This window comes from Calypte anna, chromosome 1 (genome assembly GCF_003957555.1).
Source record: "Calypte anna isolate BGI_N300 chromosome 1, bCalAnn1_v1.p, whole genome shotgun sequence".
Taxonomy (NCBI): Eukaryota; Metazoa; Chordata; class Aves; order Apodiformes; family Trochilidae; genus Calypte; species Calypte anna.
Genome location: NC_044244.1, coordinates 181,760,613 through 181,777,188, shown reverse-complemented (window position 1 = coordinate 181,777,188; position 16,576 = coordinate 181,760,613). Strand labels below are relative to the sequence as shown.

The following is a 16,576-nucleotide window of genomic DNA, read 5'->3' as shown; positions in this document are numbered from 1 at the left end:
TAAACATCTGCTCTACTAGAAGATTTTACTATTTGTAGAATAGAATAGAATCATAGGATCACCTGTGTTGGAAGAGACCTTAAAGCTCATCTCATTCCAACCCCTCTGCATGTGCAGGGACACCTCCCACCAGACCAGGTTGCTCAAGGCCCCATCCAACCTGGCCTTCAACACTTCCAGGGAGGGGGCAGCCACAACTTCCTTGGGCAACCTGTGCCAATGTCTCACCACCCTCTAATTAAAGAATGTCTTCCTAATGTCTAACCTAAATCTCCCTTCTTCAAGTTTGAAACCATTTCCCCTTGTCCTCTGACTACACACCCATGTAAGAAGCCCTACCCCAGCTTTCTTGTAGATTCCCTTCAGATACAAGAGGGTTGTTATAAGGTCACCTCAGAGCCTGCTCTTCTCCAGGCTGAACAATCCTAATTTCCTTAGCCTGTCTTCACAGGGGAGGTGCTCCAGCCCTCTGATCGTTTTAGTGTCTCTCCTCTGGACATGTTCCAGGATCTCTGTGTCCTTCTTATACTGGGGACTCCAGAACGGGACACAGTACTCCGGGTGGGATCTCAGGAGAGCAGAGCAGAGGGGGAGAATCACCTCCCTTGACCAGCTGTCAGTGCTTCTTTTCATGCAGCCCAGGATCCAATTGGTATTCTGAGTTGCAAGTGCACTTTGATGGCTTATGTTAAGCTTCTGGTCCACCACCACTCCCAGTTGTAGTTGCTGATATTTTACATGAATATGTAATAAAAGTGTGAATTCAGTAGGATGAGAGGTATTGCATGCTCTACTTATGAAAGACTTGCTCAAACAATTTTCTTCTGTGGAAGGTCATTTTAACAGGTGGAATGTATATTAGATGTTTTTACATTTTGATGGTGTTTTGTATACTTTTGAAAAATAAGAGTGCCTTCAGACATGGAGCAGATTATACGCTAAGGATTTGTGTTCCATTTCAAATTGTTCAGAGGTAAAGTGGGAAAGCATTGCCTATACTTTGTGGCTTCTCAAGCTACAAGAATTTGATAGATGAAAAGATAGTTAATTCAGCACTAGCTTGATGTAAAACCTCATGTATGGGCATTATTTCATGTACACTCATGTACATGCATATATGTATATGCATGTAATTTTTAGTGGAACAGTTCTGTAAAAATTTGTGGAACCAAACCTCAGAGCAGACTTAAAAAAAATGATCTGTTCTTTAAAGGTCATTACATGTCATCATCTTGCCCCATGTGACACAAAAGACAAAGTTCCTCCTAGTATAAAAGTGGAAGTGGTTTGAAGGGGAGAGGAGATAGTGGTCCATTTTGGTTCTTCTCTGATACCAGCTATTGCATCCACTTTGGGTTGTGCTTTTCTATTTGATGCTTTTAAAGTTCAACACTTCTTTGAAATACGAAGCTCTAATGTTTCTGGAAGCGGAAGTTTTGTTAAGTAATCAACTCCTGAAGTTATTTATGAGTCGTGTTTGGTCCTAAGGCTTATAAATTTTTGTAGATACATTGGCTCTACCTCTGGCCCCGTCAATATAGACTGGAAATATAATTTTCCTGATTTCTGTCTTTTTAATGTTAGTATCCACCAAAGTCTGCTTTTCAACTTCTTTCTGAGTAGTTGTCCAAGTACTGAATATGTGTGTAATAACATGTTTTTTAAGAAGGCAACTTTTGAGATGGCTTGGAATGCAAACTTTAAAGTAAGGCACTTTAGAATTAAAATTTGAGGGACATGCTTTACTAATATTTAATTTTTAGATTTTATTTAATTTTATTGTTTTCCAAGTGAAAGCTGCCAATACCAAATCGTAATTTTGTGCAATAAGATACTGCACAAAATAATTGTATTGAGTTCCAAAGCAAGATAATTAGTATCTTCCTGTAAAATCAGTGATTTCAATAATTCATAGAAATGTTTCCTAAAAACCTGAAATAAGTGATTTTGTTACAATGTAAGGAATATAAACACTCTTGTGGAAGACAAACATACTTTCTAATCCTTGCAGATTAAGATTTGTTCTCTTAAGTACTTTTCTGATAGTTCTCTTTTGTCTGTTTATCACTAATAAACTTTAAAAATAATTTTAATACTGTGGAGCTTTGTGTGTGCTTTTATCAAACACTGGAGAGATAATTTTATTGTGAAGCCAGTTAAAAAATTATATCAGAGCTACTCTATGAAACAAGAATATTAAAATGTAGTGGACCACTTTATTTTTTTTGTTTACTTTGAAGACAGCTGAAAAGACTGACCCTATTCAATGATTTTAAACTAAAATGTAATGATTTTAAACTAAAATCTATTTGCATTTACTAAAGTTTCTGAAGATTTTTCACATGTTCAAATAGAGATTAAAGAATTTTTTCATTTCTTAATTATATTCTGTTGCAGCATTTGCTGTCGTTTTTATTTACTAGTTGAGTCTTGGTCCATTCAAGGTCTAATGCTCTGATTAGGTTGAACCTAGTCCCTGGGTTCAACAGAAAGATGTATCAAACATATCTGCCCCTCTTAAAATTATTTCATCTATTTATACAAAAGGTTATGATGATTTTCCTTTTTTATTCCTATTTGCAAGAGCTGTTTTTGAGATTATTCTCTATCCTGGTTTATTTTCCAAAACATATTTTCATGGTGAATTTATATTTGTTTATTGCTGTTCAAAAACTGTTCTTAAGCTTAAATATTTTTTTCACTGTCTCCCGTGTTTATCCCAGATATGTATACAAGACAGCTGCTCTATATTCTTTCTGATGCTTTATTTGGCTCTTTTCATTTCCTCTCAGAAGATGGGTTTTTCATCCGAGTAACTCTTCTCTGCTTGTGGTCCATCTGAAGTCATCCTGATCTGGTCTGAGTAGCCAGAAGTATTCACACCACTGCCTTCTGTACTCACAGTAATCTTTGCTGGCTTTTACTGGCATCAACTTGCACAGGAGATCTTGGGGTTTGTATTTGTCTCTTCCATGGCTGTGTGAACAGTGGGGCTCACAGTCATCCTGTGACAGAAAGTGCCCAGCTGCTTTTCTCATTCTTTCTGCAGTTTGAGCTCTCACTTAAAATTTACAGTTCTGAGTAGCCATTGTACTTTGTGTGATTGAGTTTAATCTGATTTTAATGTGTCTTATTTTCAAGGCTGTCTCATTCTTCTGAGTAACCTCTTGCTCATTCTCTTGAGCTGGCAGCAGCTCCCAGCTTTGTACCACGGGGACATTGCATCTCTTGTTCCACTGGGCAAATTTGGGACCATGGGACTGACTGGGGAGACTTGCTAGTGCCCTGGTAGTTTATCTCACACCACAGATAATTGTAGTCACCATTTGTAGCTATTCTAATCCTTGACTATTTTTTTTTTCTTCAGCTGGTATTTTTAAAGGAGGTACTATGTTAAATATTCCAATGAAATTTAATATTAATTAGTCCCATTATATTGGCTCTGTCTAAAGACTAAAGAAAACATTTTTATTGCAAATTTGTCTTTGACATTGCTGTGGAATAACATATTTCTTATTCCAATTCCCATTCAATTTTTGTAATCCATCATTCCTCTAAAACTGCCTTTTCTGCATTGCATCCTGTTGAGGTCATACTGAGGGCTTGTAATGGTCTGGGATAGCCTGGGTGATATTTCCTCTCTCTTTGCCATTTTAATCAATATTGGTATTTCCAGTTCTAATCTGCCACTTCCACTAAGAAAGATTTATTTGAAAATTAAAAAACCTACAAGTTTCATGACTTAATGTGATAGGAGTTCCCCTTTTTCTTCTATCTACTCCAGTGGTCCTCTTCTCTATAGTGAAAAATCTAAATCCTTCCTGAATGGACATCTGTGCTGAATTAATGCAATTTTTACACCTAATTGCTGTGCTTTTAAGAGGAAAGAAAGAAAATTACAATAAACTGATCAGGCTTATTTAAACTGCACATCTAATTCCAATTGTGTGAGGTGATAAAGGAATTTCCACCTTTTCTGCTGCTTTAGAAGTAACAGAGAAAACCTTAGTGTACTTCAGCATATCAGCCTACTACACTTTGATCTTTGTATCCTGGCAACTGAAAGTATTTTTAAATTAATGTTTTGGGTTTTTTCATCAGTCTGAAAATGTAAAAGTGAGAACTTTTGACAAACCACCAGAGAATCTGGAGGATTGAGAAAAATAGTAATATTTATTTTAAATGAAGCAACATCACCTTCATGAACATTTTCTTCTAGCTGTATCCTCTTGCACATAAGCCATTCAGGACTGAATTGAGTGAAAACTACTGAAGGCATAAGCTCTGAGGAGAGGTGTTTGGGAGAAGCTGACTGAGGCCGTACAGTGTGTCCCTCACTTGCAAATTTGCTCTGAGCCATCCCTTTTGTCTTAACAGATTCTTCACTCTCTCTCATAATTAAGCTCTGGGAGTTAGGCAGTGCTTGAATATATATTGCTCAAACAACTGAAAATTTTAATTGCTTCTGCTGGACCCAGATGTGTATATTTTTAAAATAATCTTAAAACAAAACATGTTAAAGTATTAATTATGCAAGCACCTATATAAAGTCGACTTGTTAAGAATTGATTCCTGCAAAGAAAAGGTGTGGAGGCTTTCAGCTCAGATGCAAAGTGTTTCAAAAGGCAAGGGAAGGTGGTTTTAAACTGCAGACAATTTTGGAGCCCTGTGACAAGTAGGTGTTAGTGCTGTGAGATTTAGTACCTGTTCATACAGATGGCTGTGCTCACAGCTACCAAACTCTTTCATGCAACTTCAGGTGGGCAGCGTTTTTGTCAGAGATTTAGCCTGGAGCATTTCTCTAGTGGAACAAAAGCAGAAGCCAAGCAGACTAATTCAGTCATGTTGGCTGTGCTGGTTCCAAAGGATGCTGGACCCTAGGGTATTTTTTTCCATCATGATGCTTTGGAGAGCAGTGTTGCACCATGTGCTTTGTGGACTTGTAATGGCAGTGACACCAGGCACGTGTCTGTGTTTCCTAAACAGGAATCCTGAGAGCAGATGCACTTTTCCTCATGTTTATCAGTGCTTGAGGTTCTCATTGTGTACCTTAAGATCTCAGAGTAAGTTTTGTTACTTTTCTTGCCTGAATTCTTGAATGTATTTAAGGTGTATTTCCACCTGGCAGCATGGCTGAGATGCTGGCTGCCTGTTACTGAAAGGGCTCCTGTCTCCACCTCACCAGCTCAGCTCCCTTCCACGAGCCCTCAGAAGTGCTTGTCTGACCCTGGGAGCAAACATAATGGGATATAATTTTCAGCCATTTTAGAGTTAGATTTCTGTCAGTTTTAAATCCCTGAAGCAGTTTTTCTGAGGACTGGGAAAGGACCTGTGCTAGCAAAAGGCATCAGTGAGAGTATTTGAAGGAGCAACACACAGAAACTAGAATGTTACTTCTGGCAGCATTTTTAGCATTGAATGCATGGGGGAAGGAGTAAAAAACCTCAAGCATTTATAAAGAAGAAAAATAATAAAAATGAAATGTTTTTGTTTGGATTTTTTTAAAAAAAATTCTTTTTTTATGGTTTTAATAATTGTGGCTTCTCCATCAGCCATTAGTTGTGAAGAAACTGTCTTTCCAGATGAACCTTGATTGATGGTTGGAAGAAGCAATGTTCTTATTGGGGCTCTTGCTGATGATGAGCAGCTCACTCCATTGACCTCTCTTTTTTTCTTTTCTCTTGAGGTTTGTTTTTGTCGTTTTTGCTGTGCCACTGCCTTTACCCCAGCTGGGTCTCCCCTGCCCCAGCTGTTTGTTTGGTGTGTGGGCTTGTGGAGGAGGCCCTGGTGTGGTTCTGAGATAGGCTGTGACTCCCCTGTTTGGGACCCAAATTCAAACAAGCCCATTCTTCAAAAGTAAACCCTCAGAGGCAGCCACCAGCTTCTTTCTCTTTTAAGTGGCCTTAGCAGTGCTGTGCCTAGGTGGAGACCAGCTGAATGCTTTTATACTTGTGTTGGCTCTTGTGTGTTGAAATGTGTTTAGTGGCCTCTAAAGGGGAAGGAGTATGTGCTATGTCAATTGAAAGATGAAATAAAACTCTCTAAAAATAATGTTTGTTATTAGGCTAATGATTACTGCCAACCTTCCACTGCTCAAATGAACAATACGCAGTTTGGGATTCAATATTTCTTAAAAAAATATGCAGCCTCTGCTGTTTGCAGTTGCTGCATGTGAAACATGGCATTGTGGTCTGGTAATTAAATGGGCATGGTTTTAGGTTTTAGCATATGCAAAAGGAGGAAGAGAGAGAAATACATTCATTCTTTGTAATGTTTTTGTTACTTTCTCATGGTTGATCAGGAGAATGTAATGGACAAAATGTTTAAGAAGCTTCAGCCCTGGCTGCTGTGTTCCTGGGGCCCTGTGTTGTGCTTTTGACAGAGTGAAAGTGTGATCTTATCTCACATTCTGACGTGAGATTCCTCTGTAAAGTATTTTTAAGCTATAATTTTAGTGATGTTATGGCATTTATTTAGAGCTTAACCTTAATGATTGTGTAATATTTTTTTTAGCAGTAGTGTTTCTTACTACTAGAAAATACGCTTGCATTTAAAAAAAGGATCTTTACTTTCTAACTAAAAAAGACCCAAATTTCAGTTCAGTATTGTCTTCTTGCTGTAACATTCAGTGATTACATTTCTCTGAATATTTCAATTTAACTGTTGTACACTAAGATAATATGAGCAGCCTGTGAGAGACGGAGCAATTCTAGTCCTTCTGGAGAGTGAAAATCTACAAGTTTCAGAAAATAGCAGTTTCTCAGCTCAGCTGAAGGGCTTAAGGGTCCTTTTCATACTAAAACAAGGCAACAAACCCTCCTGTTCCCACTTATCTCCCCTGACCCCCATATTGACTGTGGGCCTTGCTTCATGTTGGATATTAGGGGTGAAGAGTGGGCAGGATCTTCCACTTGCTGGAAAGCGAGATCTCCACGTTGTCATTGTTTGAGTTCTGTAATAAAACCAAAGTTGCAAAGCAGGTGAAGGTTTTCTCAACTCCACGTTAATGTGTTATGTATTTTGGGTTGCTGCTGGTTGAGTCTTCTTGTTTGGTTGGTTTGCATTTTTTTGGAAGTGACAGACAAAAGATGGCTACATCTGAAGCAATTTTGTTCAACATCGAAGACATATTCATGCTCTTATTTCTTATTTGCCATGTTTTGCTGGAAATATTACCTTCAAGATGGCCTTTTCTGGCTTAGAGAAATGGAAGTCCTGGCATAGGGAGGATGAATAGCAGTCAACAAAATTATGTTTCCTGTTAATTGGTGTTTTATAAAGAACACAGCAGTTACCAGGAGCACAAATCATTATTGTTTACTTGTATATTTTCTGTCTGAGGCAGTCGTTGAGTTCTTAGGAAGGATATTTTCACTTGTATATGTTTCTTTGAAATACATTTTTCTACCAACCTTAACTCCGGGAATAGATGAAAGCTGTGTTAATGTTTGGTTTTTAATTACAGTCTTCTGAAATGTCTTTATCTTCACTTGGTCAGGAATACTCAATTATAACTAAATGTCTTTTTGCCTAGAAATGTGTAAAGCTGTTCACCTGTCCTTTAAATAAACTGCATGAAAAGTCATGGTCTTGTGTTGCTAAAGGCCTAATGCTTTAGAAAATAATAATGTTGCTGCTTATACTCACAGGCAATAAATATTTTCAGGCTAATGTAATAGCTGTACTGAAAAGTTCTGTGGTCCATCACATTAAATAGAGAAGTCTTTCAGAGTGAGATATTATCTAGTTACTGTAACTCACACATTTCTTAAATAGTGGTTTTGTCCATATTAGATCTCATAACGATTAACTTGGCTTTTTTCCCCCCCTCCCTTATTTCTTATATAATATTCTAATACTAAAGTATTTGGAAAATGAGGTGAGTGGTTTTGCAGATAAATGATGAAAACCTTTTCTTGGTATGAAGTTACTAGAGTTGTGAGTTGTGTGTACAATTACATAACATAGAGTAGTAAAATCAAATGGGGTTTTTGTGGGCTGGGGAGCTTGTCTCCTCACTAAATCATTCCTTAATATCTTCCTGTTCTCTGGAGGAGCCAGAGATATATTTTTAAAAAAAGAAAACAGTAAAAAGGGAAGGAATGGGAAGACAAAAAAAAATTTAAAAAAAGAAAGTAAAGAGGAAAATAGCAAGGAGAAAATACATGTGAAATTGGGTTGAACAGTGCTGTTCATTCATAATTCCTCCTAGGATTTTATACAAGTAAAATTATTTCCTAAAAAAAATGGGTGTTTTTTAAATACAAGGAATTGTAATACCTGCCCAGAAATAGAACAGATCTCATAATGTAAAAATATTGCAGTTGATTCTAGTTGTTTTAGCAATTTCTAAGTTGTCAAGTTTTTTATTCCTAATTTCTACAATTTCTATTAAATAATAAGTTTTTAATTTTAAATTTAGGTCATGTCAACTTTCATGGCTTAGTTTATTTGTTTTATAGAAAGTAATAGAATGTTGTTCATTAAGACATCCTCTTTAACCAAACTCTTGCACCCAAACATAAAACTGATTGAATTCAGGTTCAGGTATAGTCTTTTGTCCTAATGGTAAATCAAAAGCAAAAGCAAGCATTGTCTGAGCCTGTGGTTCCTACTGTAAGGGTGTTTGCTGTGGTTTCATATATCTGTTGCTGTTTCTTTGATCTGAAGGGCAATTTAAATGAAGTGATGTCTTGAACTGCTGGTCTTGTGGTCTTTGCCCATAATGGTTAGTCGAAGAGTGGTTATTAGAAGCTTTTCTTATTTCCTTTACTTTTCCCCCCTCCTATTGATTTTTAATGGTTTCATATCTATGCTATCCTGTATGCTAAGAGTTACGGAGTTTTTTTAAATACAAACCTTGACTTATCCTTACCTTCACAGCTGCTGCTGTAACAGGCATGTTCGGTTCTTCATGTTGGTTGTTCTACCCCAGAAAATGGTCTTTCAAAATGAACATTTTTTCAGTAGATTCAGAAAGTAAATAATGCATAGATGCTGCCCATAGTTTTTTTGTTTAAACTATAATACTAAGGAAATGCCAATCAATAATTTTGACTTAGTGCTTTTTCAGTATCTTGGTTGAAATCTTGCGTTATAGTAAAACTACAGCCACATCCTGAAGAAAAAAACCACCCAAACCAATATAACCCCATCAATCCACCCTTTTAATTTAAGCTATCGCTTGAAAAATCCAGGATCATGTTGGTCTTGATACTTGACTGATGTGCTTTAGAAGTTCATAGAGAAGCAAACTGGCCATGTAAGGAATGCTGGGTTTGTCTGTTGTGTACCAACCTGCCTATTTCTGTATGTTTAACAATTGTCATGATAAAACCTGGTTTTGGTAACATACAAAGATGCTATGCAAATATTTTTCATTGTGTCTTTAAATTTAAGGTTCCTAATTTTTAGCATTTAATTAGAGAAGAAAAAGGTTAAAATACTTCACCAAGGCAAAATTAGCCTTACTTTGTACATTAGAAAAAAACCCAAGGCATGTTAACAGAAGATGTTATAGATGTTATAGTTGTTTTCCTAGGAAAGGTCGGGGGAGTTGTGTTTTAGAAATGGAAGGATGGTTTGAAGACCTTTGCACTGCTGCTTCTCTGTGACTTTGGCTTGTTCTTGGGTTCACAAAAGTACAGAGTGGTCTGTGGCTTGTAAGCAGTCAGCAGAAATTGGAAAGGACTAAAATAGCTTTTATTGCAAGAGAAATGGGCTGGAAATCAGAGACCACCTAGCTGCCATGATCATGAAGAGAAGAAGCATCCATACATCTCATTGTGGGCATGCCATGTCCTAGGATTTTTGCTTCTCTGGTCCTTTACACTCACGGGAAGACAGACCAAGTAGTGATTACTTTTGTAGATGCTTGAAATAATATGGTCTAGATTTCAAAGTCTGGTTATTTTGTTTCTCTTGATGTTTTCTTTCTTATTTTCTATGATTATGTGTGATGTGCAGTTTGTATATCAGTGCTGCATCTGTGGTTAGATACTTGTTGGGAGGAGTGAAAATTTCTCTCTCCTCTAACCGTATCTCCATTGTAGGTAACTAAAGACTCGTACTCTCAGTTTGAGATGTCTGGGTTTGAGAGGAAATGCTTTGTCATTAAGCTGCTTTAGACTAGTGGTTAGAGCATAATCTTCTGAAAGGTTTGTAGTACTTGCCAGATGAAACCCTGCTCTCCATGGCATGAAGAGAAGTATGGCCATTCTCTTTGTCTAAGGTTAGGTAGCTTCAACTTGCCAAGCCTGTGTTGTCTTCTCTGGGGAATGACTTAGGTCAGAACTCTGCATCCAGTTGGCGGCCAGTCGCTAGTGGTGTCCCCCAGGGATCAGTATTGGGCCCAGTTCTGTTCAATATCTTTATCGACGACCTAGACGAAGGGATTGAGTCCATCATCAGCAAATTCGCAGATGACACCAAGCTGGGAGGAAGTGTGGACCAACTCGAAGGCAGGAGGGCTCTGCAGAGGGACCTGGACAGACTAGAGAGCTGGGCCGATTCCAACGGGATGAGGTTCAACAAGGCCAAGTGCCGGGTCCTGCACTTTGGCCACAACAACCCCATGCAGTGCTACAGGCTGGGCACAGAGTGGCTGGAGAGCAGCCAGGCAGAAAGGGACCTGGGAGTCTGCATTGACAAGAAACTGAACATGAGCCAGCAGTGTGCCCAGGTGACCAAGAAGGCCAATGGCATCCTGGCCTGTATCAAAAACAGCGTCACCAGCAGGTCCAGGGAGGTGATTCTTCCCCTGTACTCAGTGCTGGTTAGGCCACACCTCGAGTACTGTGTCCAGTTCTGGGCCCCTCAGTTTAAGAAGGATGTAGAGGTCCTGGAACAGGTCCAAAGGAGGGCAACCAGGCTGGTGAAGGGACTCGAGCACAGGCCCTATGAGGAGAGGCTGAGAGAGCTGGGGCTGTTCAGCCTGAAGAAGAGGAGGCTCAGGGGAGACCTCATTGCTGTCTACAACTACCTGAAAGGAGGCTGTAGCGAGGTGGGAACTGGACTCTTTTCACAGACGACCTTCAACAAGACAAGAGGACACAGTCTTAAGTTGTGCCAGGGGAGGTTTAGGTTAGATATTAGAAAGAATTTGTTCACGGAGAGGGTGATTAGGCTATGGAATGGACTGCCCGGAGAGGTGGTAGATTCTCCGTCCCTGGAGACATTTAAAAAAAGACTGGATGTGGCACTCAGTGCCATGGTCTAGCAACTGCTCCGGTGGGTCAAGGGTTGGACTAGATGATCTCTGAGGTCCCTTCCAACCCGGCTAATTCTATGATTCTATGATTCTATGACATGCTTGGTGTTAATACAAATGGGGTAATACTTGCTCCTGTTGTGGGCAGTTTCTTGAGGAAATATGAAAAAAGTTTATGAAATTGAGTACAGCATCGATTTTTGTTTCTCAAGAGGCTGTTGCTGTTGAATTCTGGGTAAAGTAGTTAATTTGGGGAGAGACTGAAAAATATTTTTGGGTCCAACACCATTCTTCCTAAGAACTGTATGATATAAGATGGGAGGAGGAAGAAAAATAGTCCACAAAACCCCTAGAAAAGCAGTAATACTTAGTACAGCTAATGTGACTGAAAAATTGGTAACATGTTTTTAAAGATATTTTACCCTGCCACATTAATGTAGTCCTGTCTTTAGTTAGCTTCTGTAGTGAAAACACTCTACTTGCTTTCACAGGCTAGTTAAATTGAAATTTAAAAGGATATCATAGTTAGAAGCAAAGAAACTTTACATTTCATGATTTGTAACACTCCAAAGATCAAAGCAAATGCATTTGTCTTAGTTATGGTAGGAGACTGTACGTGCTTTGAAATTGAGTAACTGAGGATTACATACTCAATCGTAACTATTGACTTAAGAAACTGTATTAAGAAGAAAAATTATTCCATAATAGAATAGCAAAGTTTAGTGACATTTGTGTTTCTGATACCCTGTTTTTTTCAGAAAAAAATTAATTGAAAAGTATTTAATTTTGTGTCTTTAACTTGTCAGTATCTTCATGCAGGAAACCCTTGTCATGCATTCAGCTAAGAATATCAGATCCCTTAAGCCAGAAAACAAAATCCTGCTCCTTCTTTAGAAAAACAGAAAAGAGCTTGCCTATTGGCTGTATTGTTTCTGATTATATAAAAAAAATGTTTGCATTTTCTCTGCTTCTAAAAGCTAGTTTCTGTTCTAACTTGTTAAATAATCCAACAAGCCATCTGGCATGTGTAAATGGAAGAAGAAATTTAGGCTTTTGCTTAGTAGCAATAGAAAATCCCCCAGCCCTGCAGCTCAGCCTACATTTTATGAAATTTTTATAAACTCACATGACTCTTAACTGCTAATGCTTAGCTGTTATATACAGCTATAATTTTAAAGAGATTGATTACCACTCTGATCTCGTTTAATCAGATTAACTATTGCCACATCCTCAAAGAAGAAAAATGGAGACTTGAGGGCTGGTTTTGTTGGGCATAGGACAAAGGTTACCTGCTGGTGAGCAGCAGGAGCCTGTTTCTCATTGACAGGGGAGTGCTTTGTTCCAACTGATGACTTATTTGATGGTGTAATTCAGGTTTAGAACATTACTGAGGTAGATATTAAGCAGGTTTTGATAGATGGTGTTTGCCGAGTCAGGCGGTCAGCGTGGGAGCTTCTTGTGCCCTCAGGCAGCTCGAGATGCCCAGGCCCATGTCTCTCTCTCTGGTGTTAGGGGCAAAGTTGTCAGCAGAAACCCTCGGGTCACCCGTGTCTGCTGATGTGTCAGTGTTTCTGCCTGCAAAACCTGTGACCTGATTGCAGCTGTTGCTCCTGCCATGGTTTTATTCTTTGCACCACTGGAGGAGATATTTCAGCAGCCTTCTGCAGCTGGTGTGGTGAACTGATTGTGAAGAGAGGAAGCCATGGAGAATGTGGGTTAAATGCCAAGCTGCTGCTTGTAAATTGTCAGGGTTCTTCTAGTAGGAAAGGTGAAAATGAGAACTGAGTAAGTAGAATGGCTTGAAAGTGCAGGGAAGCAAGTGTTGGCACTGAAGATTAAAGCCTGAGGTCTGCTATTATACCTCTTAGAGTGGCTCATCTCCCTGCTTGGTGAGGAACTGATGTTTCAAAGTAATCCTTCAGCTGGGGGATCAAAGATATGTGGTGGAGTTAGAAATTTGGGTGAGGGCATTAGGTATTAGGGTTAGGGGATCACAGGGGTAGCATGGGTGGTGGAGGAGGCTATGAGCTGAGACAAATGTTAGTAGCCCATCCTCTGTCAAGACTGCAACCAGGTGTATTCAAGGTAGAGCAGCAGCTGCTAGAACAGGAGATATGGGGGGAGGCTCTTGAGATGTGAGGAACAGATGCTCTGAAAGAGACAGCACAGGAGACATGGAAGGAGATGTGACAGAACAAGGAGACTTTAGGACTATATAGGGACTACTGAACAGTGTAACAGAGGTCCTCAGGAGAGGACCAAAGCAGAACTTACGGGGACCCCATATATATATATATATATACACACACACTATGGCTGACCTGCCTTGTGAGGAACCACTGCACTAACCCACTCAACATCCCTCCTGGGCTGCACCTCTGCTGATGAACAGTGAAGTCATGTACTTTGTAAAACTCTGCCCCCATCTGCGATTAACATGGTTTGGTATCTGTGCCTGTTTGGTCTCCATGCTGTCAGTCTGTGACACTTGGGAGATGGTGTCTGAAGTTCAGTGAGCCTTGGAGCTGTTGTCTTTGAAGTGTTTTCAGCTTCTTAAAGCAAGGAAAATATCTTAATAAAAATCAGTTAAAGTAGCTATGGGATACGTAGAGTTTTATACCAATGTTCTTTCCTCTATGTTTTTCTTAAATTCTGATCTCTTACCTTTCCTTAATGCTGCACACTATAAATCTGCCTAATTCATACACTGTCCTTATACTATGCTTTTTTAGGTGTATAGTGAAGGAATTTAGTTTCCCATTTGTTTCATCCTTCTCTTTGTTTGGAAATGTTGTCCTATCCTATTTTTTTCCATACTACTTTGCACTATCAAAATACTTTTACTTCTCAAAAACAAAATAGGAAGGAGAGTGAATGGTGTACAACTTGAAATTAAGTCTGTGTATGCAGGGAGAGACAGTCCATTGGATTATTTTTTTTTTAAACCAAGAAATGTGAACAGCTGAGATGTGCAATTAGATATGGTTTTACAAAATGTTGATGTACCAAATTTAAACTTTGTTACCAGTTTTATACTTCAGTGAATTATGCAGGTACCAGTAATACTGGCAGTGCAGAAATGGAAAGCTAAAAAAACCAAAACCAAAAACTAAACAAACAGAAACCCAAAACCCCAAGGCAAATGGTAAGGGAAAATGATGTGATAGTGACAAGTGTCATCCTACCATCTTGAAATACACCTCTCTTTAGAATCTTCCTGTGGTTATTTCCTGTTGTTCTGCTAAGCAGTCCCTATTCTGTGGTAAGGGGTTTCTGTTTATGCAAACTGTCAAAGAATTTGCATTTCTGTGATAAGGCAGTGAGGGAATAGCACAGCTTTCTGAGCTGTTAAGGGTGTGCCTGAGACTCAGCAGTAGTAGCTGCACAGTACAAGAAAAATCTGACAATACTGAGGACATAAGTGCTGCTACAGTTCCTGGTTTTTGTAATAGATATATATGATCATTGCTTGATAGCACAATGCAGTAGCTGTCACAAACCATTTTTCCTATTAGGAAGACTGCAGTTTTTCTCTTTTATAGTTCATATTTCAGTGCTAACCATCATGACAGTGACTTTCTGAGTTAATTTTTTTTGCTTCCTTTTGTAGTGGATTTAGTATAGAACATGAAACTGATTAAACTGACTAAAATAAGAAAAGTGAGACAAAGAAGTTCAGTTTTTCCTTTTTCTCTCTGGTTGCTTTGACCACTCTCTATTATTTATCAGAAGTTTAGACAGCTTTTCCAGCACTTTTTTCCAAGTAGTGGAGCTTTGCAGTCTTTACAAGCTGATGAATGGGTTCTCCTATGGAGTCTCCATGTATTCTTGTGCAATATCTTTTGTTATAAAAAACTTTCTTCAATGACAGTTGTTGCTTAAATTGTCTTCTGTGTGTGTTGTGTCTCATTAGATGCCTGAACACATACACAGCAGCCACTGGTCTCAAAGGGAGAGCTCTTACAAGATCTGGAGGTTGGGATTCTCCACATTCTTTGATTCCATGATATTGCCACCAGGTGGGTGGCTCTTTAAAACCTGTGCAGGGCTACCTGGTGGATAATTTATTCTCCTCTGCTTTTTATAGAACTAAATAAAATGGTTGCAAACCACCTGGAAAATGTGAAAATGCTATGGGTAAATCCTCAAGCTCTGTCAAAAATAGAAGTGATCTCTTTAACTTTTCATTCTTACAGTGTGGTTTTTGCACACACACACAAAAATTAATTTCAGTGTCAGTGTGGTTTATGCAGGGATACAGTTTTTTTGCTTTTTCTGGTCAGTGTTTCCTTCTTAGTAGTAGCCAGGGCAGAACAACCTTACCCTGTTGGAAACCACATCAGTGTCTGAATTTCACAATCTCTGCTGACTCATTTGTTAGTTTCCCTAATGTCTCCACCCCTTTCAATACAACTTTTTTCCTCTGGTGCTAATAACTTCTATGTTTCTAAATTTTGTTTAATGCTGTTTGTTAAACATCTCTTAGCACTGATGGTCTGTACCCTGATGGAACTGCAAGAGATGGGTTATGAAATAGGAAAGTTCTTGCATGGCCACCTGTGCTCTTCATTAACACTGACAGGACAGCAGGGTGACAAATGAGATGGAAGTGGTATATGATGAAAAGAGTCAAGTGCCCTGCTGCTGACAGGATTTGAGCTATGCTGCATTTGTAGCAGAGTAAAAGAGTTCTTAATGTTATGACCTGCTTAAAACACTTCAATGAAAAGATCTGTTAGCAAATTTTTACTGGAAATTAGTCTTACTCGTGAGTTTTAGGAAACATGTTTTTTTAAAACATCTAATTGCTTTGAAGAAAGTTTAAAGCATATACTCTGTGACTAGAAACACACCCCATAAGTAATCTCATTTTCTTTTATACAGAATGCATCAAAATCAAAGATGAAGAAAAAAACAACTAAAACCCAGGAAGCCAAAAAAATAGTGAAGAAGAAATTTAAAGTCAACACAAAAATAGTCTTTACTGAAGATGGAGAGGTAAGATTGATTCTAAATAACTATATTTTGGTGGGAACTGAATTCATAGTTTCTCTAAATCACAGAATAGTTTGGGATGAGAAGGACCTTTAAATATCATCTAGTTCCAATTGCCCTGCAGCGAGCAGGGACATCTTCCAATAAACCAGGTTGCTCAAGGCCCCATCCAACCTGGCTCTGAGTGTTTCCAGGGATGGGGCATCTACCATTGCTCTGGGCAACCTGTTCAATGTTTCACCACCCTCATAGTAAAGAATTTCTTCCTAATACCTAATCTAAAACTCTTCTCTTTCAGTTTGAAGCAGTTCCCCCATGTCCTGTCACTACATGTCCTGCTAAAAAGTTTCTCCCTGTTCATTGGCCCCTTTT

General features: G+C 38.7%; 1 protein-coding gene across 1 annotated transcript in view; it reads left to right on the top strand.

The window, feature by feature from the left end:
- The first annotated feature begins 16,105 nt into the window (after window positions 1-16,105).
- The window catches only part of LOC115600433 (probable ATP-dependent RNA helicase DDX10), a 68,141-nt gene continuing 67,670 nt past the window's right edge, over window positions 16,106-16,576 (top strand). Inside the window, exon 1 of the mRNA XM_030469080.1 lies at window positions 16,106-16,207. Coding sequence (XP_030324940.1) covers window positions 16,112-16,207 — 96 coding nt within the window. The 5' untranslated portion in view covers window positions 16,106-16,111. The remainder of the gene's footprint in view (window positions 16,208-16,576) is intronic.